Source organism: Crinia signifera, chromosome 3, assembly GCF_055691185.1.
Source record: "Crinia signifera chromosome 3, ASM5569118v1, whole genome shotgun sequence".
NCBI classification, from domain to species: Eukaryota; Metazoa; Chordata; class Amphibia; order Anura; family Myobatrachidae; genus Crinia; species Crinia signifera.
Window position 1 is genome coordinate 115,165,281 of NC_139219.1, and position 19,830 is coordinate 115,185,110.

Consider the following 19,830-nt stretch of genomic DNA (forward strand, 5'->3'; position numbering starts at 1 on the left):
TTGGCCAGGGGGAACTTGTACAAAAAGTTCCTATGACCCATAACCATGGCTATTAAGCCCTGGCCGATTCCCTAGGGGAGTGACCCCCCCAATAAAGGGGTCTCCTACCTCCAGGGCTCCCCCAGCCCAGACTGAAGCCCAGGGCTGTCCCTTGTACCCCTGGTCGGTGGGTGCCAGGCTAATTTTTTTCTGTGTGTAAAAAAGAGTATATTACATTGGGTTTAACTTAAGACCTAGAAGTGCCAGCAGGTGCACTTGTATAAAAAGTTTCCCTGACCAATAACCGTGGCTTTTTAGCCCTGGCTGATTCCCTGGGGGAGTGACCCTCCAAATAAAGGGGTCTCCTCCCTTTAAGGCTCCCGCAGCCCCGGGCTGTCCCCGGCACCCCTGGTCAGTGGGCGCCAGGCTGATTTGTTTTCTGCGTGTAGAAAAGAAGAATAAATTACATAGGGTTCAACATTTGACCTACAAGTGCCAGCAGCATGCTGGGACTTGGAGAACCACAGGTCCCAGCATGCTGGGCATTAATGGGCTCGCTGATACATGTAGTTCTACTGTTAAACCAATGTAAAAATAAAGATACAAACACACCCTGAACACTTTATATACATACAGTACATGCACTCACACACACATACATACTGTACATACTCACCATTTCCACGATCCCCCGATGGATAGTTCTCTTTTCCAGTCGGCGATCTTATGGCTTTTACACCAAAATCCCTAGTTCATACCCCATTTATACCGGCCCGGCATTTGGAATACGGATCCAAGCCAGGTCAGATCTGGGATTTGCACCATTTACACTGCAGTGCCTACCCGCAATGTAAACAGAGGCGGCGCTTGGAGATGACATCATCTCTAATAGCCGGGACCAGCCATCACCAAGGTAAGCTGTGCCGATGTAGATATGGACTGGAATAGAGGGTGTATTTAATAACGTGAATAATGTATCCTGGTGAGTATTTTAATCTTCAACCTAACCATCCTCTCCCACAGCCTAACCCTTAAGGTGCGTACACACGGGTGCAATTATGTATGAAATCGCTGGCAAAATGGTCGCTCAGCGACCATATTGCCAGTGATTTCATGTGCAGCCGGCGATAGATGGCTGGGAGCGCGCTCCCGCGGCCAGCCCTTCATGGTCGCTGGTCGCAGGAGCATGCTCCTGCGACCAGCGGCTTCCCCCCAGCGATCGCCGGGCAGGAGGTCAGCACCGGAGAAATCAGCACTGTTCTCCCATGCCCTGCGACGCTGCTCCCTCCCTCCTCTTGTCACCTGCTGCTGCGCTCCGCCTCCGCCCCGTAGCAGTGTCTCCTTTTCATCGCTGATGAAAAGGAGACACTAGCAATATGATTGCTGGGGATATATTGCTAGCAATATATCCCCAGCAATCATATAGACCCATGTGTACACAGCATTACCTTCCCTCCTGCAGCTTAAAGGGCCCCATACATCAGCAATTAATTGTGACAATTTTCAGATATGGAGATGATTGCCACAATTCATTTTAGATGTGTGGGCTCCCCCTTTTGGCAATCCCAATCAAAATCACCAGGTTTTTAAACATGTTTAATAATCTGGTATTATCTGCAGATCTTTTTTATATGTGTGGGCGTTCCCAATTCGTCTTCTTCATCTATTTACATTATGAACAGCAATCGATTGGGCAATTTCCAGATATGAAGATGCAATCTTTAGATGGAAAAATCTGCCGATCACTGAAATAAATCCGTGATGTGTGGGCAAAGTCAGATAGATTGTAAAATCCATTTATCTGGCCAAAAAAATCCCTGTATCTGGAAATCCATAAATTGTGATTGCTGATGTATGGGGCCCATTAGACTAACCATCCCCTCCCACAGATGAACCCTAACAGTCCTCTCCTGCAGCCTAATGGGCCCCATACATCAGCAATCACAATTAATGGATTTCCAGATCCAGGGATTTTTTGGCCAGATAAATGGATTTTACAATCTATCTGACTTTGCCCACACATTACAGATTTATTTCAGTGATCGGCAGATTTTTCCATCTAAAGATTGCATCTTCATATCTGGAAATTGCCCAATCGATTGTCATTTCAGCTGTTCATAATGTAAATAGATGAAGAAGACGAATTGGGAATGCCCACACATATAAAAAAGATCCACAGATAATACCAGAGTATTAAGCATGTTTAAAAATCTGATTAAGCAATCGATTGGCGATTTTGATTGGGATTGCCAAAAGGGGGAGCCCACACATCTAAAATTAATTGTGGCAATCATCTCCATATCTGAAAATTGTCACAATTAATTGCTGATGTATGGGGCCCTTAACCCTAACCATCCCCTCCCATATTTAACCTTAACCTAACAATTCCAGCAGCCGTGTGGGCCCCATACATCAGCAATTAATTGTGACAATTTTCAGATATGGAGATGATTGCCACAATTAATTTTAGATGTGTGGGCTCCCCCTTTTGGCAATCCCAATCAAAATCGCCAATCGATTGCTTAATCAGGTTTTTAAACATGTTTAATAATCTGGTATTATCTGCAGATCTTTTTTATATGTGTGGGCATTCCCAATTCGTCTTCTTCATCTATCGATTGGGCAATTTCTAGATATGAAGATGCAATCTTTAGATGGAAAAATCTGCCGATCACTGAAATAAATCTGTAATGTGTGGGCAAAGTCAGATAGATTGTAAAATCCATTTATCTGGCCAAAATATCCCTATATCTGAAAATCCATAAATTGTGATTGCTGATGTATGGGGCCCATTACACTGTATCTTTTTTTTTATATTTATTTTTGTTGAATTTTTCTGTATTACACAAAATCAATTCTGAAAAAAAAAAACAACAACAAACAATAAATTAAGAGGAGGGGATATAAAGGACAGAGTATAAACGGGGGTATGGATCATATGTTAGGTATTGGACAATATTCACAGATTTTACACATATCATGGTAAATTAATCAATAGGGGTATGTACACTATGACTTGTTAGGTACCTCAGTATAGGCTCATGAGGAGTGACTTTACAGCCAATTATAGCAGCATAGACCGATTGGACGTGAGATTCAGCTAGGGGAATGCAGGACAGACAAGTCGCATGGCGTACTCGAGGTGCAGGGTTGACCTGTGGATTCCCTATACTCGCCCCACCTGCACCACTTCGTGTGTATCGACGAGGCGGACGATGAATATGGACAGCTAGCCGATTCAAAGAGAAAATGATTGTGAATTCTGTTTTCAATGGACTTGAGAGTGGGTATAGAATTTGACTTCCACATTTGAGATATAGAAGCTTTGGCTGCTATCAATATATGGCCCAGGAGGTAGTGGTCATCAGATTTCTGATCCCCAGGGAGATGATGAAATAGGGCCAGCAGGGGACTCATGCAGACTTGTCTGTGTAACACCTTTGATATAAGACCGAACACCTCCCGCCACAGGGGCTGCAGGGCCGGGCATGTCCAGAAAACATGAAAAATATCTCCCACCATGCCGCAATTCCTCCAACAATAAGGAGAGACATTAGGCCAGAACTTATGCAATATTGCAGGGGTAAGATATGCTCTATGTAGCAATTTGTAGAACATTTCGGAGTGGTTGACGTTTTTGGATATTCTAAAGCAGGAGTGGGTGATTTGTGACCAAATTTCTTCAGTAAATGTGTTGGGCATATCCCTCTCCCATTTAATTTGTGAGGGGAATGAAACTTTCCCTTTCTCCTCTATTAAATATCTGTACCATTTAGAAATTCCTCCCCGATCCGAACGAGACATTAAAAGAAACGTGAGAATTTTAGGGAATTTATGTTGCCGAGGAGGTTTGGGGGTGAAGCTATGAAACCAGTGCCGTATTTGAAGGTATTTAAAGAAGTCTTGCTTTGGTATACAAAATTGTGTCTGGAGGTGGGAAAAGGGGACCAGATCACCGTTAGAAAGAATATCTTGAAGGGATGAGATGCCTAAGTCAGGCCATGTATTGATATTTAAATTGGGGGTCAGCTGTGCTATAGCTTGTAATGAAAGATGGGGGCAGGGTAGGGTAGTTGCTTCATTAGATAAGACCATTTTGTGCCAAAATGAGATGGTCGTCTGTATAGCTTTACACTGACTGATCCCAGAGGCGACCGCTATAGGTGGTAGCCACAGCACATCTGGCAGAGTTAGGGGAAGTGTAACAGCTTGTTCCATAATTACCCACGGTTTAGGGTTGTCTTTCTGGAACCAATCCCTGGCCTGAGCAAATATGCATGCCATGTGGTATTTCTCTAGGTCGGGGTATGCCACCCCTCCCCCAGTTTTAGCGGTAATTAAGGTTGATTTTGCTATTTTGGGTTTTGCACCCCTCCAGACATAACTGGATATAAGTCTGTTAAATTTGTTGTATATAGCCTTAGGAAGGGGTCATGGGATAGTTCGAAACAAATACATTAATTTGGTCAATAGCATCATCTTAACTGCGGCTATGCGTCCCACCCAGGACACCTCCTGCATCATCCATTCTTTAGTAAGCTGCTCAAATGCTCTATAGAGGGGCTCATAGTTGCAAGTAAGCAAGTCCGTATCTCTAGAGAGATTAACACCCAGATATTTCAGTGATTTGGATTGCCAGGCATATTTATAAGAGTTTGTTAGATATTTGAGTGTGGTATCTCCGATATTGAATGGGAGAGCCTCCGTCTTAGTGGTATTTAGCTTGTAGTAGGATACTCTGGAGTATAGGTCTAGAATTGAGTGCACCTGGGGTAGGGAGGCTTCCGGCTCAGGGAGGCACAGCAGGATGTCGTCTGCAAACAAGCAGATCTTATGGGATAGGCCCCCTATCACTGGACCAGCGATCGCATTCTCAGATCTAATCCGCTCAGCCAGAGGCTCAATGGCCAGAGCAAAAATCAAAGGGGATAGTGGACAGCCTTGGCGGGTGCCATTTGAAATATGAAATTTGGATGAGTTACATCCATTGGCAAAAACTTTAGCGGATGGGAAGGAATATAGAGCCATTATAGCGTCAAGAATTTTATCTTTAAATCCGAACCGACGCAGGGTTGCTTGCATATATTCCCAGTGAAGCCTGTCAAAAGCCTTCTCTGCGTCAAGGGACAAGGCCAATAGTGGCAAATTCTGGGCTTGACAATGTTCAATAATGTTGATAACTCTACGGGTATTGTCCGACGCCTGCCTACCCAACACAAAACCCACCTGGTCTGGGTTAATCAGACTTGGTAACAAGGGAGAGATCCGGTTCGCTATCATTTTAGCAAATAGTTTAATGTCCGTGTTCAATAAAGCGATAGGCCGATAATTTTGGACAGCTGTGGGCGGTTTGCCCGGCTTAAGGATAGTTATTATTCGGGCCTCTAACATTTCATCGGGGAAGCAAGCGTCAGAAGAGGCTTTATTAAAAACTGGCAGAAGGACTGGGGCAAGGGTGTTTTTAAATTTCTTGTAGAAATTTGAGGGGTATCCATCAGGCCCTGGGGCCTTATCAAATGGGAGGGAATTGATAGCTGTCTCAACTTCCCCTAAGGTCCAGGGGGCACTAAGCGTTGCACAAGTATCGCTGCCAATGGACGGGAGGGGTAGCCCCCTGAGAAAGTTGTCTATATCCACCTTGGCTGGTTGGGGAGTATTAGGATCATCTTTCAAGTTATATAATTGCGAGTAGTACTCAGCGAATGCATCGGCGATGCCAACTGGGTCAAATACCTTAGCTCCCTTAGAGGTGTGTAGAGCATGTATTCTTTCCCTTGCTCTACAACCTCGTAGTTTACGCGCCAAGAGACGACCGGCTCTGTTACTGTGAACATAATATTTTTGCTTAAGGCACTGTAGTTTGCGGTGGACTTCAGTGAGGGAGAATGTGTTGACCTTGTCCCTAGCCATGAGAAGCTGATGATAAAGGGCCCCATTGGAGGGGTCCATTTTATGTGCCTCCTCTAGTTTGGCTGCCTCCCTCTCTGCCGACGCAAATCTCTGCCCCCATTCCCTTTTGAGTCTAGCGGCCATTTGAATTGCAGAACCCCTAGTTACAGCCTTTAGTGTGCACCAAAGTGTAAAGGTAGATGTATCTTCGGGCCGATTAGTTTCCAGAAATACATCTAGGGACCCCTGAATGACCTGCTGTGCCTCCGGTCGAGCAAGAAGCTGTGCACTCAGCCTCCAAGAGCCAGGGGTGATTGACCGTTTACTAACTTCCCATATCAGCAAAAGCGGGGAGTGGTCTGACCAAGTAATTGGTAATATATCTATTTTACTGATGGAGGGTAATGTCCATCTATCGACTAAAGCAAAATCAATCCTAGAGTAAGATCTATGGACATGGGAGTAAAATGTAAAATCTTTAGTTGTGGGGTGCTTAGCTCTCCAGGAGTCATATAGTTCATATTCTGCGAGGAGTTGACGGAACTGGGTTGAAGATTTTTCAGTATGACCCGATGTTGGTCCTCTAGTATGATGGGATTTATCGGTTTTAGGGTCCAGTACCATATTAAAGTCACCGAGGATTAATAGGGCACCTCTAACATGCTTCTGGAGGGTATTACAGAATTTCCTACAATACGAGATTTGTTTTGTATTCGGAGCATAACAAGATACTATGGTAGTGTCTACATTATCCAGCTGACCTACTAAGATCAAAAAATGGCCCTCCGGGTCTGCATATTGTGTAGATAGCTTAAAGGGGCAGTGTTGGGAAAATAAAATGGCTACCCCAGCTTTCTTAGATGGTCCATTTACTGTATAACAATGGGGGTACCTGTTGTTAGTGAAAAGGGGGGGATTTTGGCATTGAAAGTGGGTTTCTTGCACTGCAACCACATTTGCCCTAAGTTTATGAAAGTAATTTAATGCTACTTTACGTTTATGGGGTGAGTTTAGTCCCTTAGCATTTATAGATATTATTTTAACCATGTCTGAAAGTTAACAAAATATGAAACATGCACGCTGAAATAAACATATAAAGCTTAGAGACCTGACATATATAGAGAAACACATATCTACCTTGAAAAACTAAAAAAAAAAAACAGGGAAAAGACAGAACAGAACTGACCTCTCTTGAGGCCATGACCAGACGCCATGAAGTGGCGGCTGTGTATAACAGAGGGGGTAGTGGACAATTTCCTACCATCCTGCACAATATCACAACATAAATGTAACGGTTGTAAACAGTATTTTCGAAGATTAACTTGAGAAAGAAATATCGCAGACCATTGAGCCCAAACTATATATTACAGGGAAATATTAACTGTTCAATTAAGAGCCCACATTTAAGCATAGATCGGGTACCAGTGGTAAGGGGCCAAACAGGTATAACATTGCAATAAAGCCTTTAGTGATGAGCTCCAGTACATCTTATATATGACTATTGCAGATAGCGTTATCCTACATAACCCTGTAATAGAAACAGTGCGGATAAACGGACCTGAGTAGCGTTATACAGGGAAATATTAACAATACCCATAAAAACAAGAACCCAGGGGTTAATGATGACCTAAAAGAAGCTTTGTTGATATCTGCATAGTCAAGAAAAACTTTGGTACTTATGAGTTATCCGGGCGCCCGATTTCTAAATCGGGTCGGATCGGGCACATCGCATCGCATCGCATGCGACCATCGGATGCGATGCGATGCGATGCGATGACCCGATTTTTCCATAGGAATCAATGTTAAAATGGACAGAGTCGTGCGTAGCGAGCCCCGCGAGGGGACATAGAATACCGTCCCCTCGCGGGGCTCGCTTCGCTCGCCACGCTTCGGGCTCGGTGGCTCGCTACGCTCGCCACAGGTTTATATCCAACTCCATGCCCACTTGGATAGTAGGGGTATGAAGAGGACCCCTTTTTCCCATTGAATTCCATGTTAAAATGGACTCTGTCCATTTTAACATTGATTCCTATGGAAAAATCGGGTCATCGCATCCGATGGTCGCATGCGATGCGATGCGATGCGATATCGCATCGCATCTGATTGTATGCCTTAACTTAAGGCATACAATCAAAAAATCGGGCGCCCAGATAACTCATAAGTACCAAAACTTTTTAGCAAATGAGTGTAAAATGGGTAAATGTAATAAAGAACCAAACAAGTATAACATTACGATACAACTCTGTAATTAGAACTCTCACCCAGCCGTAGACCAGTCCTGCTGAAGCCCGCAATGTTCCATGAGCCAAGTAGTTTGACTCCTTCCTCGGTGTCGTTAATAATCACAGTGGAACCTTCTCGTGAAACTAAGAGTTTTGTTGGGAATCCCCACCGATAAGGAATGTTAGCTTTCCGAAGAGCCAGCGTGATGGGTTGGAATGAGCGCCTCTTGAGTAGCGTAGCCGGGGACAAGTCTCCAAAGAGTTGAAGCTCTCCAAGGGTAGCTGAGGTATCAGATGATGGTCTGGCAGCTTTCAATATAGACTCTTTTATATGAAAGTAATGCAGCCTCATTAGAACGTCCCGGGGAGCACTATCCGGAGCCGACTTGGCCTTAGGGACTCTGTGGATACGATCTATTAGTAAATCTGCAGACGAGGCTTGGGGCACAAGCTTCTTAAACACATCTACTGCAAAATCATGTAGGCTGCTATTGGACACCAATTCGGGAATTCCACGCAATTTCAGATTATTTCGACGGGATCTGTCCTTGAGATCCGCCACTTTGTCACGTAACATCCGCACCTCACTTGTAAGTGCATCATGCGAGTCCAAAAGTCCGTTATGCGACCCCACCACCTCCTCCATTTTTGTTTCTAAGTGATTAGTGCGATCCCCGAGTTCGTCAATGGAGGCTTGGCACTCCTGGAGAGTGGCACGAAATTCCATCGCTACTTCCTCCTTAAAACGTGACAATAACATCTTCATAGTGCCGACAGTGAGTGCGTCCGTGTCTCTGACCTCTTCCGACGTATGCACGCGGCTAGGCGGAGAGGCAGCAGCCATTTGTGCAAGAGATGGAGGATCGGCAGTGTCAGGCGGAGCACTACTTTTCTTAGGTCTGGGGGGCTGTGGGGACGGTTTGAAGAAGGAGACTTGAGAGATTGTTTTAGGGACTTTGGTCCGCTTAGGAGGCATATTAGGAAATAATAGTAGACAGAGAGGGTTTTCTCAGATATGTTAGACAATGAAGTGAAGGTTCCACTTGTATGGATACTGTTATAGCATCCTGCTGAAGGGGAGGATGGTAGGATGGAAAATCAGCATCATAGCTGCATTGCTAGTGAACAGGGTGTAGTTAATGACACCTGTGGTCTTCTATGAGGACCCTGCAGTGGGAGAGGACAAGCTATTCACAAAGTCTCCCACATTGACTCCCTGTGTTTGTATGCTGGCAGGCTATACACAATATGGCCACTTCTGGCAGGCTTTCTGAGGGGGGACCCAGATCACCCAGAATCACACAGCAAAGGGTTCCAGGGGTCACTGTATGAGAGGACCCTGGGTTGATGTGGGGGCCTGTGGTCAGTAGAGGTGCTGTTTTTACAGAGGAGATGTGTAAGATCTCCTCTGCCCCAACCAAGATGGCCGCCACTTGCTTCAAATCTGTATGCAGGGCTTGATGAGGGGATAAATGCTTGGAAGCTGGACTTACCAAGCGGGTCCCCGCTCCACAGGTACCTGGAGGTGCTTGGGGAGAGCCTGCTGTAGCGCTGGGTGTTGATTTAGAGGCTCCGGCGGTGTCACCCGCCGCGGAGCCCGATTTCCGGCAGCAGCCCCAAATCGAGGTCCCGGCTCCGGAGTCGCGGGTAGGCCGCAATCTGCAGAAGCCTATAAATAGGCCTCCCGACTCCGCTGCCGCCCGTGACTTGTCACCGAATGGGTTGAGGAAGCTCAGGGGGTCCCACAGCAGTCCGTGGAGAGGGTATGGGCACCAGAAATCCCTATTTTCCTGAGGGTCCTGCAGGAGCTCCTATAAGGTGCTTCTGCTCCATATAGCCGCTAGGCCATGCCCCCATTACACTGTAATCTTATTCTTGATGTGTGGGAAGTGGAGCTCAAGACATACTGATCCTTTTCTTGATGTGTGGGAAGTGGAGCTCTAGACATACTGTAGTAGTAGGAGGCTGGGGCAACGAAAAGGAGGAAGGGGTGCTGGATATTACAGGAGAAGGAAGGAGGCAGAATCCATGGGAAAAGAGGAGCAAACTGTGACAGTAGGAGGAGGAGGGTGCTAGATATAAGAGAAAAGGCTGGAACCAGGAAATAGGAAGAGTAGGTTGGCACTGGCGCATGTATGTCAGATAATTTCTGATTATCTAGAAACCCCCCTGAAACATCACTGGATGGATTATGGACACTATAGGTTATAGTAGAAATGAGACTATAGTTCTCTCTGCCACTCTCATTTCGGGTGGCGGTAGGGTTAGTGTGTGTGTGTGTGTGTGTAAGTATTATGGATACTATATATGCTTGTATTGTATATCTTGTTTGTGTTATATGTATTTGTGTATAATAAATATATTTCAATATCATCCTAAGGTGCGACATAAATAAATATGCTGTGAGTGCCACAACTTTGGATGGATATGTCCTGATAAAATATACAGCATAATCTCTGTGGTTTAGAGCTACTGCATACCTCCCAACATGACCCTCTCCAGAAGGGACACAATGCTCTGTTTTTCTCTGTTACCGTCACCTGTTGTGAAGCACCTTTCTTATCAATTAACCTGTTTAAACAGGTGATGGAAATCATACATTAATAGGGAAGTCCTGGAATCCTGCAGGATTTTGGAGACAAGATGAGTAGTAGGCTGGAACAGGTCAAGGAGGAGGGGTGCTGGGTATGAGAGGAGAGCCTAGGGTAGGAGGAGGCTGGAGCCGTGTGTCAGGAACAAGTGTAGCACAGGACATGGAAGGAGGTGATGGGGAAGTTGAGGGGACAGGGCCAAGAAGAGCAAGGAGCTGGGTAAAGAGTAGGCAGCGGTAGAAGAAGGAGGCAGGATGCCTAATTGTATAGTGCAGGGGAGCCACTGGCACGAGAAATCAGGTATTATATGCACAGAGACGGGACTGTTGGGGCCAGGTGCGCTGCGATGCTGGCAAGCATCGGGCTATTTAGTAGCATTGCTGCTGAGTCTGACGCATGGCCTCACTGCTGAAAGAGTGAGAGGCACAGAAAGGAGGTGGAGCTGCCCGTCTGCATTTACCATCCTGGAACTGCTGCTAGAAGTAGCATGATGGCCCATGCTGTAAAATTGCATATACCAGCAGCTGGCTCCAGTCACTGAATATTGAACTATTCAAATGAAAATAGCAGTCAAATGAAAATAGCACAAATTGCATGTAAATCAGTCAAATGAAAATAGCACAAAGTGCATGTAAATCATGGCCAGCTTAAGCAGGCAGCTGACATCAGTGCATGTCGGCTGCCCACCCGCTTTGCGCACAGGGAGCCCGCAGAACTAAGACACCACAGAGGTGTCTTAGGTCTGCAAGCGCTGTAGAAATCATACGATGGTCGGCATTCATCGAATGATTTTACGCAAAACATCCATTTGCATGCCTGCTGCGGATTGTGGCCGTGCGTGTGGCAGCAGCATTTGCAGCCTTGCCAGTCAACCAGAATAAGGTCCTTTATGCATCTGTTTCCAGGGAATTGTAAAAGAGAATTTTTAGAACTAAAATAAATACTTAAAGCAAATATTACAATTATGTGTTTACTATATATGGCCATACAGTATATCAGAGGTTCCCAATCTTTTTTGATTCACGGCACCCTAGAGAATCAGAATTTTTCTCACGGCACCCCTAGGTCCAAAAAATTTAATTAGATTGGGTTTATATGCGATTCTTAGCGGCAGTTATGTGGTAAAGGGCAGGATTTGCTTCTGTTTGTACACATTCTATGATTGGCAGCCACCAGCACTGGTTTTGCTCCTAAATATTTAACCATTAATAATTTGAGTTGGTCCTGGACCACCAAGCTGCGGCACCCCTGCATGTGTCCCTAGGCACCCCAGGGAGCCACGGCACACAGTTTGGGAACCACTGCAGTATATACAATTAAGTACAAAAATAAATTGTACCTACTGTAAAGGGCATACACACGTTGAGATGTGTGCTTAGCGATGTTTGGTAAGCGATTTAGGCTAGGTAATTTCCCCTGAACTAGATCGCCCATAGACACATAGTGATGTGTGCTAAGCTAATGGAAAAAAAAAATCCTCCCAGCTTGGCGATCTATCTAGATTTTGACTGCATGGACATATAATCTGAGCTGGCAATAGCAGGGCTATGCATTGCCACCACTCTGGGGTGTACACAAGGAGCAATTGGTACTTTTTTAAAGTGATCTAGACAGGTCACTTAGAAAATAGGCAAAAAATCGCCTGTGTGTATGCCCCATAAATCCTAAAGTATATTAATACTGATATGTGTTATGTAAATTCTGCATTTAATACACAGGCTACACCAATTTTGTTAACATTTCATAAGTGATTATATTTTTTTTACAATTATTTTAAACATAGTAATGAAAATAACATGAGTGCTTTATATGTGGCTGTACTTTGTTAAAATATATGTAGCAGATCGAGCAGCAGTGACATCAGGATCAGCTTCTGGTGGGAGCAGTCAGTAATGTGCAGCTGAACACTGAGCATGTCTCTGTGGAGCAGACTGCAAGCAGCTCATTATGCACAAAGGCAGCACAGACGGAAGAGAAATACAACAAACAAAAGCATCTCTTCTTTTGCAGCAAAGGGACCAGATTTTCTCACTAAGCATCAGCTGTGTATCCCGCTGAAATGCATTATTTGCTAGAGATCATCTACTTCTGATCAAGATGGGGAATCAGGATGGAAAGCTTAAGAAATCATTGGGAGATGTACATGAAAAAGCAGAGCCTAGGCCTGAAGATGGAGAGACTACAAAAAAAGGAAGCAGAAGGACCTTAGGAAAACGCAGTGAGCAACATGGTAAAAAAAGAAGCAAGTCTGAGTCCAGGGCTTCTGTGTTCTCCAATTTAAGGATCAGAAAGACACTAGCAAGGTCCAAAGATGGTACATGTGATTCCAAGGAGGATGTATTGGGAAGGCAAAATCTGCAAACAGAGGAGCTGGACAGTACCCATTCAGTGACTACAAAAACTCCAGACATAAGCATTTCAGCCGATGAAGGAGGCCTCTCTGATACAGATGCTGATAATTTCCAGATCTGCAAATCCCTGGTAGCAGCTGCTGCCAGTGAGATACAGGAAGGACAAAAGACCAGTTCAGGATCTGATACAGATATATACAGCTTCCATTCAGCTACTGAACAAGATGACTTGCTGTCTGACATCCAGCTGGCAATTCGGATGCAATTTTCTGAAGAGGGATCTTATGAAAGTGAAGCTGGTCAATTGTCAAAAGTTTTTCAAGGACACCTCACAAGTTCCCACACATTATTTTGGGATGCAGGTGAGCAGCTAACCGCTAATAAGGAAAAGAATGCAAATGTAGCTCATTCAGATGCAAAAGAAAGCATTTTTAATGAAAATGAAGGCTCTAACAAAGTAAGGCTTAATGCATTGGGGAAGGAAAGCCTACTTGAAGAAAGCTGTCAAGAAGCTGCAAGTGAGACAGCAAATATAACAAATCATCTTGAAGTCTCTTCTTCACCATCAGTACATATCAATGAAGTTAAAGATTTAGCATCTATGCCCGACCGAGGTCCAAATGGAGATATTACTACCATTACTGATTGCAGTAACTGTTCAAATACAAATGGAGATAAAGATACTGTAAACTGTATAACGGAGGAGAAACATGGTTTATTATTACCTGAGCAAAATAATACAGTACTGCTTAGTTCTGCATCTGTCACTGAGGATAGGTATATATATACAACTGCCCAAAGGAACACTGAAAGTAAAGCACATACTGTAATTAAAACAACAAGACAACAAACCTCTTCAAACTGTTCTCCATTTGCCTCACCCCAGTGCAGTCCACCATTTCATAAAAAAATGGGCCATATTCTTAAAGAGGATAATGTAGGCATTCAAAAGAACACATCGAGCAGCATGACAGGAAGCAGCAGCAGGTCTGCAGACTGGACGAATGAAATGATAAAGGCCCAGCATAAAAATATGAGGAAAGGAAGCTTACCAGAAATGTTACCATACGGAGCAAAATCTTCAAATGTTCCTGCATCAAGATTTCCCAATGTGTTCACAGGTAAGGAAACATTACATTTGAATTGATAGCAAAACACTTTTATCAGTAATTGTGAATAACATAGAATATAGAAATATATAGAAATAAAAATATTGACAAATTGACTATTGTTTTATAGAAACCTTGATACAGATACATTTTCTGAATTCAGCAGAGGCTATACTGATTATTAGTGTTCACTAATCCTCACACACTGAACATATTTGTATGTACTTGCATGCTAGTGACATTACAATTTGTAATCGAAGGTAGTCATTTATTTGCACCAACACTATACAGATATGACCATAGCAGTAAGAGTTTTATGCAAACAAAATGCAAATTTAATCATTTTTGCATACGGCCTATAATGTTTATTCACCTCAGTCCTTGATCCAGTATAGCTTACATCATTTCTATAATTAAAACCTTTAATCAGGTACTTAGAGGCCAATTAATAGATCATGAGATTTTTAGACTGTGGAAGGCAACTCAGATGGTCATGGTTAGAATATTCAAACTCTATGCAAATAACAAACTGACAGGATTCAGGTCATTGGTAGCTTAAGAAAGGAGGGGCTCCATGAGCAGGCCCTGTATGCTCACCGAACCCCCAACCCACCATATCTCTGGCATACAGTAGAATTTGGCACTGTGGAAGAGTCTACTGTGTATACACAGTTCTCTGTGACCTATAATGCACATGTACAGATCTTCAGGAAAATGGCACATTTCATTAAAAAATCACAGGCAAAATGGTATGCACATTGGCATTTCTATAATGGGTGCAAAGTGTGTGGTGTACATGGGCCCCTAGCACAATGCTCTCCACTGAGATGTGGAGAGGAGGGGGTCCACCCAGGCTATGCAAATGGGACCCCCCCCCAATTAAAAAATATTCTTATATTATTTTAATAAACAGCATGCTACATATTACTTACTTTAACTTATTCTAATCCATTTATATATATATATATATATATATTTTTATACAAGTGCTCTATTTACTTGCACCAATATATCGATATTTATACTGAGCTGCTCATTAAGCGCAGTACACACTCTTTCTTTTTCCACTTCATAAACGGTGTTGTCTATACATATATTACTCACCATAAAAATTTGTTTTCTGAAGATGGATATGCAAATATGCAATTCTTATATTTATTTATTTATTAACTTTTATTTATATCACCAGCATATAATATTGTACTTCAAATTGGGAGAAAACACTATTAAAATTAGGGGTATAATGAGGAAGCAATTTGATAGGATAGGTTAAGTGGAAAATATTGCAAATGGCATAGTTAGACTGCAAAGGTACTTGGGGCCTGATTCAGACCTGTTGGTTAGGCTATGTATATTCGCAGAATAGCCAACAGGTAAACGCCACCCACCGTCCTACCAAATGCCCCCCCCCCCCACCCATGTCCGTTCCTTAGCATGCAAACTGATGCGTTAGCATACACATCCACTTGCATTCGGCCAAATGGGAGAGAAATCATTCACCATCAAATGATTTGGTAATAAAAGTCAGTCTAGACTGACTTTTATTCTGGCCACTATCCGCCAAATTCATCATGTGACGTCAGCCGCCCTCCCCAAGCAGGCATCAATGCCTGTGTACGCAACAGTACGCCCAGTGTTTTCATGGGTGCAACCATAATTTTTTTTTAAACTGTGTCGGAACCTTGCATCCGCCCCCCTGCCCGCCCTCGTCCCTCCTAACCCAGAGTGAACAGTAGGGCTGGACTGGGACCAAAAATAAGCCCTGGAATTTTGAGTACACAGGCCCACATGTTGTGGCCATACAGTTCTATTTGCTTGTGACCTTCAATCATGATATTGTGGCACGCTGATGGGGCAGTGTGGGTACAGTCACTGGTGAATCTAGAAATATGGTAATGGATGGTCCGAGTTCTAACTTTTGCAGTAGGGGAAAAGGTGGCAAGGCCTCATGGAAAGGAGGCATGACATCACAAAAAGGGGGCATTGTATTATACATTATACCACACACATAATGCCCATTAGAAATTTTAGCAAACTCCGTAATACCCATTACACATAAAGCCACATGCCATAATGCCAATTACACATAAGGTCACACACCGTAATGCCCATTACAGAATATGACAATCCGTTATGCCCAATACACATTATGGAATACACCGTTTGTGCATCTACTTAGGGGAATAATTCCTGGTTCATCATGGATATATCCTTAATACACATGCGAGTCCTCCTGAATAACACTTTAGGAGACCACAGTCACTCTATAGAATGTAACATTTTTTATCCCACTGCAGAACTGCAAGTCCCATCAGTCCCTACAAGTCCCAGGGTCTGCCTAACAATGTAAAAGATCCCTAGCACAAGGAGAAGCAGTCTGGTACAGGTTGAGTATCCCTTATCCGAAATGCTCGGGACCACGAGCATTCCGGATAGGGGATTTTTTCGGTTTTTAGAATAATTTTTTTTAGGCTTACTTACCTGTCCCCTGATGGTGTCCGGTGGTCCCTCAGCGCCCACGCAGTCCCCGGGCGTCCACAGCAGGCCTCCGGCATCTTCTTTGGGTCTCCAGCGGTCCCAGGAATTCATTGCGCGGGTGTGCGCGCGCACCGGTGACGTCACCGGTGCGCGCGCACACTGGCGCAATGCATTCCTGGGACCGCTGGAGGCCCTGGAGAAGATGCCGGAGGCCTGCTGTGGATGCCCTGGGACTTGGTAAGTATGAAAAGAGGGTTAGGGGGGTAAAAAAAAAAATTCAAATTATTCCAAAAACCACGGTTTTTGGAATAATTCAGATAATAGATACACGGATACGGGATACTCAACCTGTACCATGGTTTACCTAAAGGCAATCATTCCTGGCTGGGTGACACCCAGCCAGGAATGATTGCCATTAGTTAATTTATTTAGTTAAACTACGGTACCAGACTGCTTCTTCTTGTGCTAGGGACCTTTTACACCCAGTGGGCGTAAAACTGTCAATTTACCTCGTGTTCTGCTACTCAGAGTCGAGTCACAGCACTCTGAGTCCTCTCCTCTGCAGTGCAGGCTGCAGCAACCACAGCCAACAAGTCGAGAGGGGTGGTCAGAGGTGCCGCCGCCGAGGGACAACTCTGTGACAACTCTGCGCCGCGCTCTCATATGGTGCCTACCCAGCAGCTCAGCACTTATCGCGAACTTGGAAGGCGGGCAGCAGGGGGTGGCTTGCGTCATGACATGGGATGTCCACAAATGCGGCAATCCCTCTTTGCTCCGTCTCTCCCCCCATGCCACCCAGCTCTGCCGACCCCCACAAATGCTGGCGCCGCTCACATTGGAGGGGGGAGGCTCAGTCAAGGTCGAGTCATAACGCAGCTGCATCATGACCTCATATGCTAATTATGTGGCTGCACGCTCAGCACAGGGGTGCCGAGGAGGCGGTGCTGACAGACTAGTTCACGTAAAAGGATGGTGAAAATCAGCCCACCTGGCCATCGGCCCTTCCGGCATTTGCCAGGAGCGCCCTGGTGAATTGTCAAATTGTTGGCCTTGGGTCAGTGGGTTGTGTACAAAGAGAACATACTTAAATTATATTTAATTTGTACTGGAAGCTAAAAGAACGGAATGAAGTCAATTTACCGACGGACATTTGACCCGGCCATTATCCAACACCCACTGACCGACAGTCAAAATACCGAAAGGGTCAATATTCCGACATTCATTATTCCAACATGTTCAGTTGGCCGACATCGTCAAAATCCTGACATTTAAGATGCCGACAGGTCAAAATGTCAGCATGAGTTTTCAACAATTTTTTCCCAAAGACAGACTTTTTTCATATTTTATCATCCTAGTGGACCTGGAGGGGGAATATAATATAGTGTGCCCGAAGCATGGCGAGTGCAGTGAACCATGCAAGAGGACACGGTAAACTAAGACGTGTCTATGTCGACCTACATTGACACGCCCCATCAAAAAAACACAGATGTTGACATGTCGACCTGTCAGCATATTAAATGTTGGTATTTTGACCATATTGGTCAATTGAACATGTCGGTATAATGAATGTCGGTATACTGACCGGGTCGATATTTTGACTGAAAGTCAATGGATATCGGTATAATCTGTCAGTCAAGCATCCATCCATAAATCATACTTAACCCAAAAGAACACCTTGTGCTTGGGTGCAGGGTTGTGAGTTACTGAAAACAGGGTAAAATTTGCAGGAAGGTGCACTACAAGCTGTTGGATGTGAAAAAAAGAGAAGGGGTGAAGTCCGAATATGAGAGTGGGGCTGCATGGTGCTGTCTGCAGTCAGTGCTTGCAGTGCAGCATGGGAGAGAGGGAAGGGGGCAGGAGCAGTTGCATATAGGGCATGATTCAGACCTGCTCACTAGGCTGCATATATATGGAGCCTAGCGAATACGTTAACGCTGCCTCTGCAAATGCATGCACTTCGCCGGTGGGATCCCCTTTCTGCACTGTGATTGAATCTGTACAATTACACATGCGCTCACATGTGCATACCTCCCAACTGTCACGATTCCGTCGGGACAGTCCCGATTTTCGGGTCCTGTCCCGACGTCCCACCCGCGGCAGGCATTGTCCCGCTGCGGGGGGTGGCAGTTGGGAGACCCTCCAATCTAGTAGAATAGACGCTGTGCGCATGCGCACAGCGTCTATTCTCGTATGAAAATGAGGTCGCGGCTAATAAGCATAAGCCGCGCCCTCATTTGCATACGCCCCGCCCCGCTTCGCCGCGCGAGTGTCCCTATTTCCTCCGGCCAGAAGTTGGGAGGTATGCATGTGCCCGCACAGAGGAGAAATAGTTTGATGGTTGTTCACTATACAATTACTTCTCTTCTGTTCATAGCAGACTTTACAAGACATACTTTGCTGCTGAGCAGTTTTCAATGGTCAGGGTCATGTGACATCATCCACCTGCCCCGAGCAGACCAGGGAACGTTCTCTGGGGCCCGCCCAGCATTTCTATGGCTGTGCCCACCATTTTTTTGTGCATGCCCTGGAACGCCTCCTGGCTGCCAAACAATGGGCCTTATTCTGATCGGTGCGGATTTTACCGCATGCGGACGTCCCGCCGATGTTGATCGTCTGCGCATGTGCAGAGGTCACTCTGCGCATGTGCAGGCGATTTCGACGCACGTATTCTTTATACGCCGCACAGGGGGCGTAGAGGGGCGTGAGGGGCTACTTAGCCTCATTACCCTATGCATACGCCCCGCGTTTCATGGGCGTTCCCATGCAAACGCGGGGCGTATGCATGGTAATGAAGCCGTGACGCGTGTGTAGGGGGCGGGCATCTGACATCGCCGGATGTCAGCTGCCCGCCCCCATACATGATTTCACACGGACAAGTGTCCGTGTGGTCTTGGGTGGCGGGACCTGGTGGAGCGTGCGGCCCTGCATTCGATGTTCGGCGACCATCGAATGCAGGGGCTGCTCCCAACATAGAGGAGGCGTATCCCCGTCCACTTTCATGCGGACCGCCACATATCCGCATACGGACGGAGGTGGCGATCCGTATGGAAGGCGGGGATTCGCCTGCACGGACATGACCGCATATTTCTGATCGGGCCGCACCGATCAGAATAAGGCCCAATGTGCCATTGCCACAGCATTCGCTGCTGCGGATTGTACATGCACATTAGTGCCTATAAGCATGCTCAAACACCCACCATCGGAGATGGGG

General features: G+C 45.2%; 1 protein-coding gene across 2 annotated transcripts in view; it reads left to right on the forward strand.

Moving 5' to 3' along the window:
- Positions 1 to 12,567: 12,567 nt before the first annotated feature.
- Positions 12,568 to 19,830, forward strand: part of FMN2 (formin 2) — a 454,592-nt gene continuing 447,329 nt past the window's right edge. For both annotated transcript variants that reach the window (XM_083176392.1, XM_083176393.1), the window contains exon 1: positions 12,568 to 14,153. In XM_083176392.1, the coding sequence (XP_083032518.1) occupies positions 12,779 to 14,153 (1,375 nt within the window). In that variant the 5' untranslated portion in view covers positions 12,568 to 12,778. The remainder of the gene's footprint in view (positions 14,154 to 19,830) is intronic.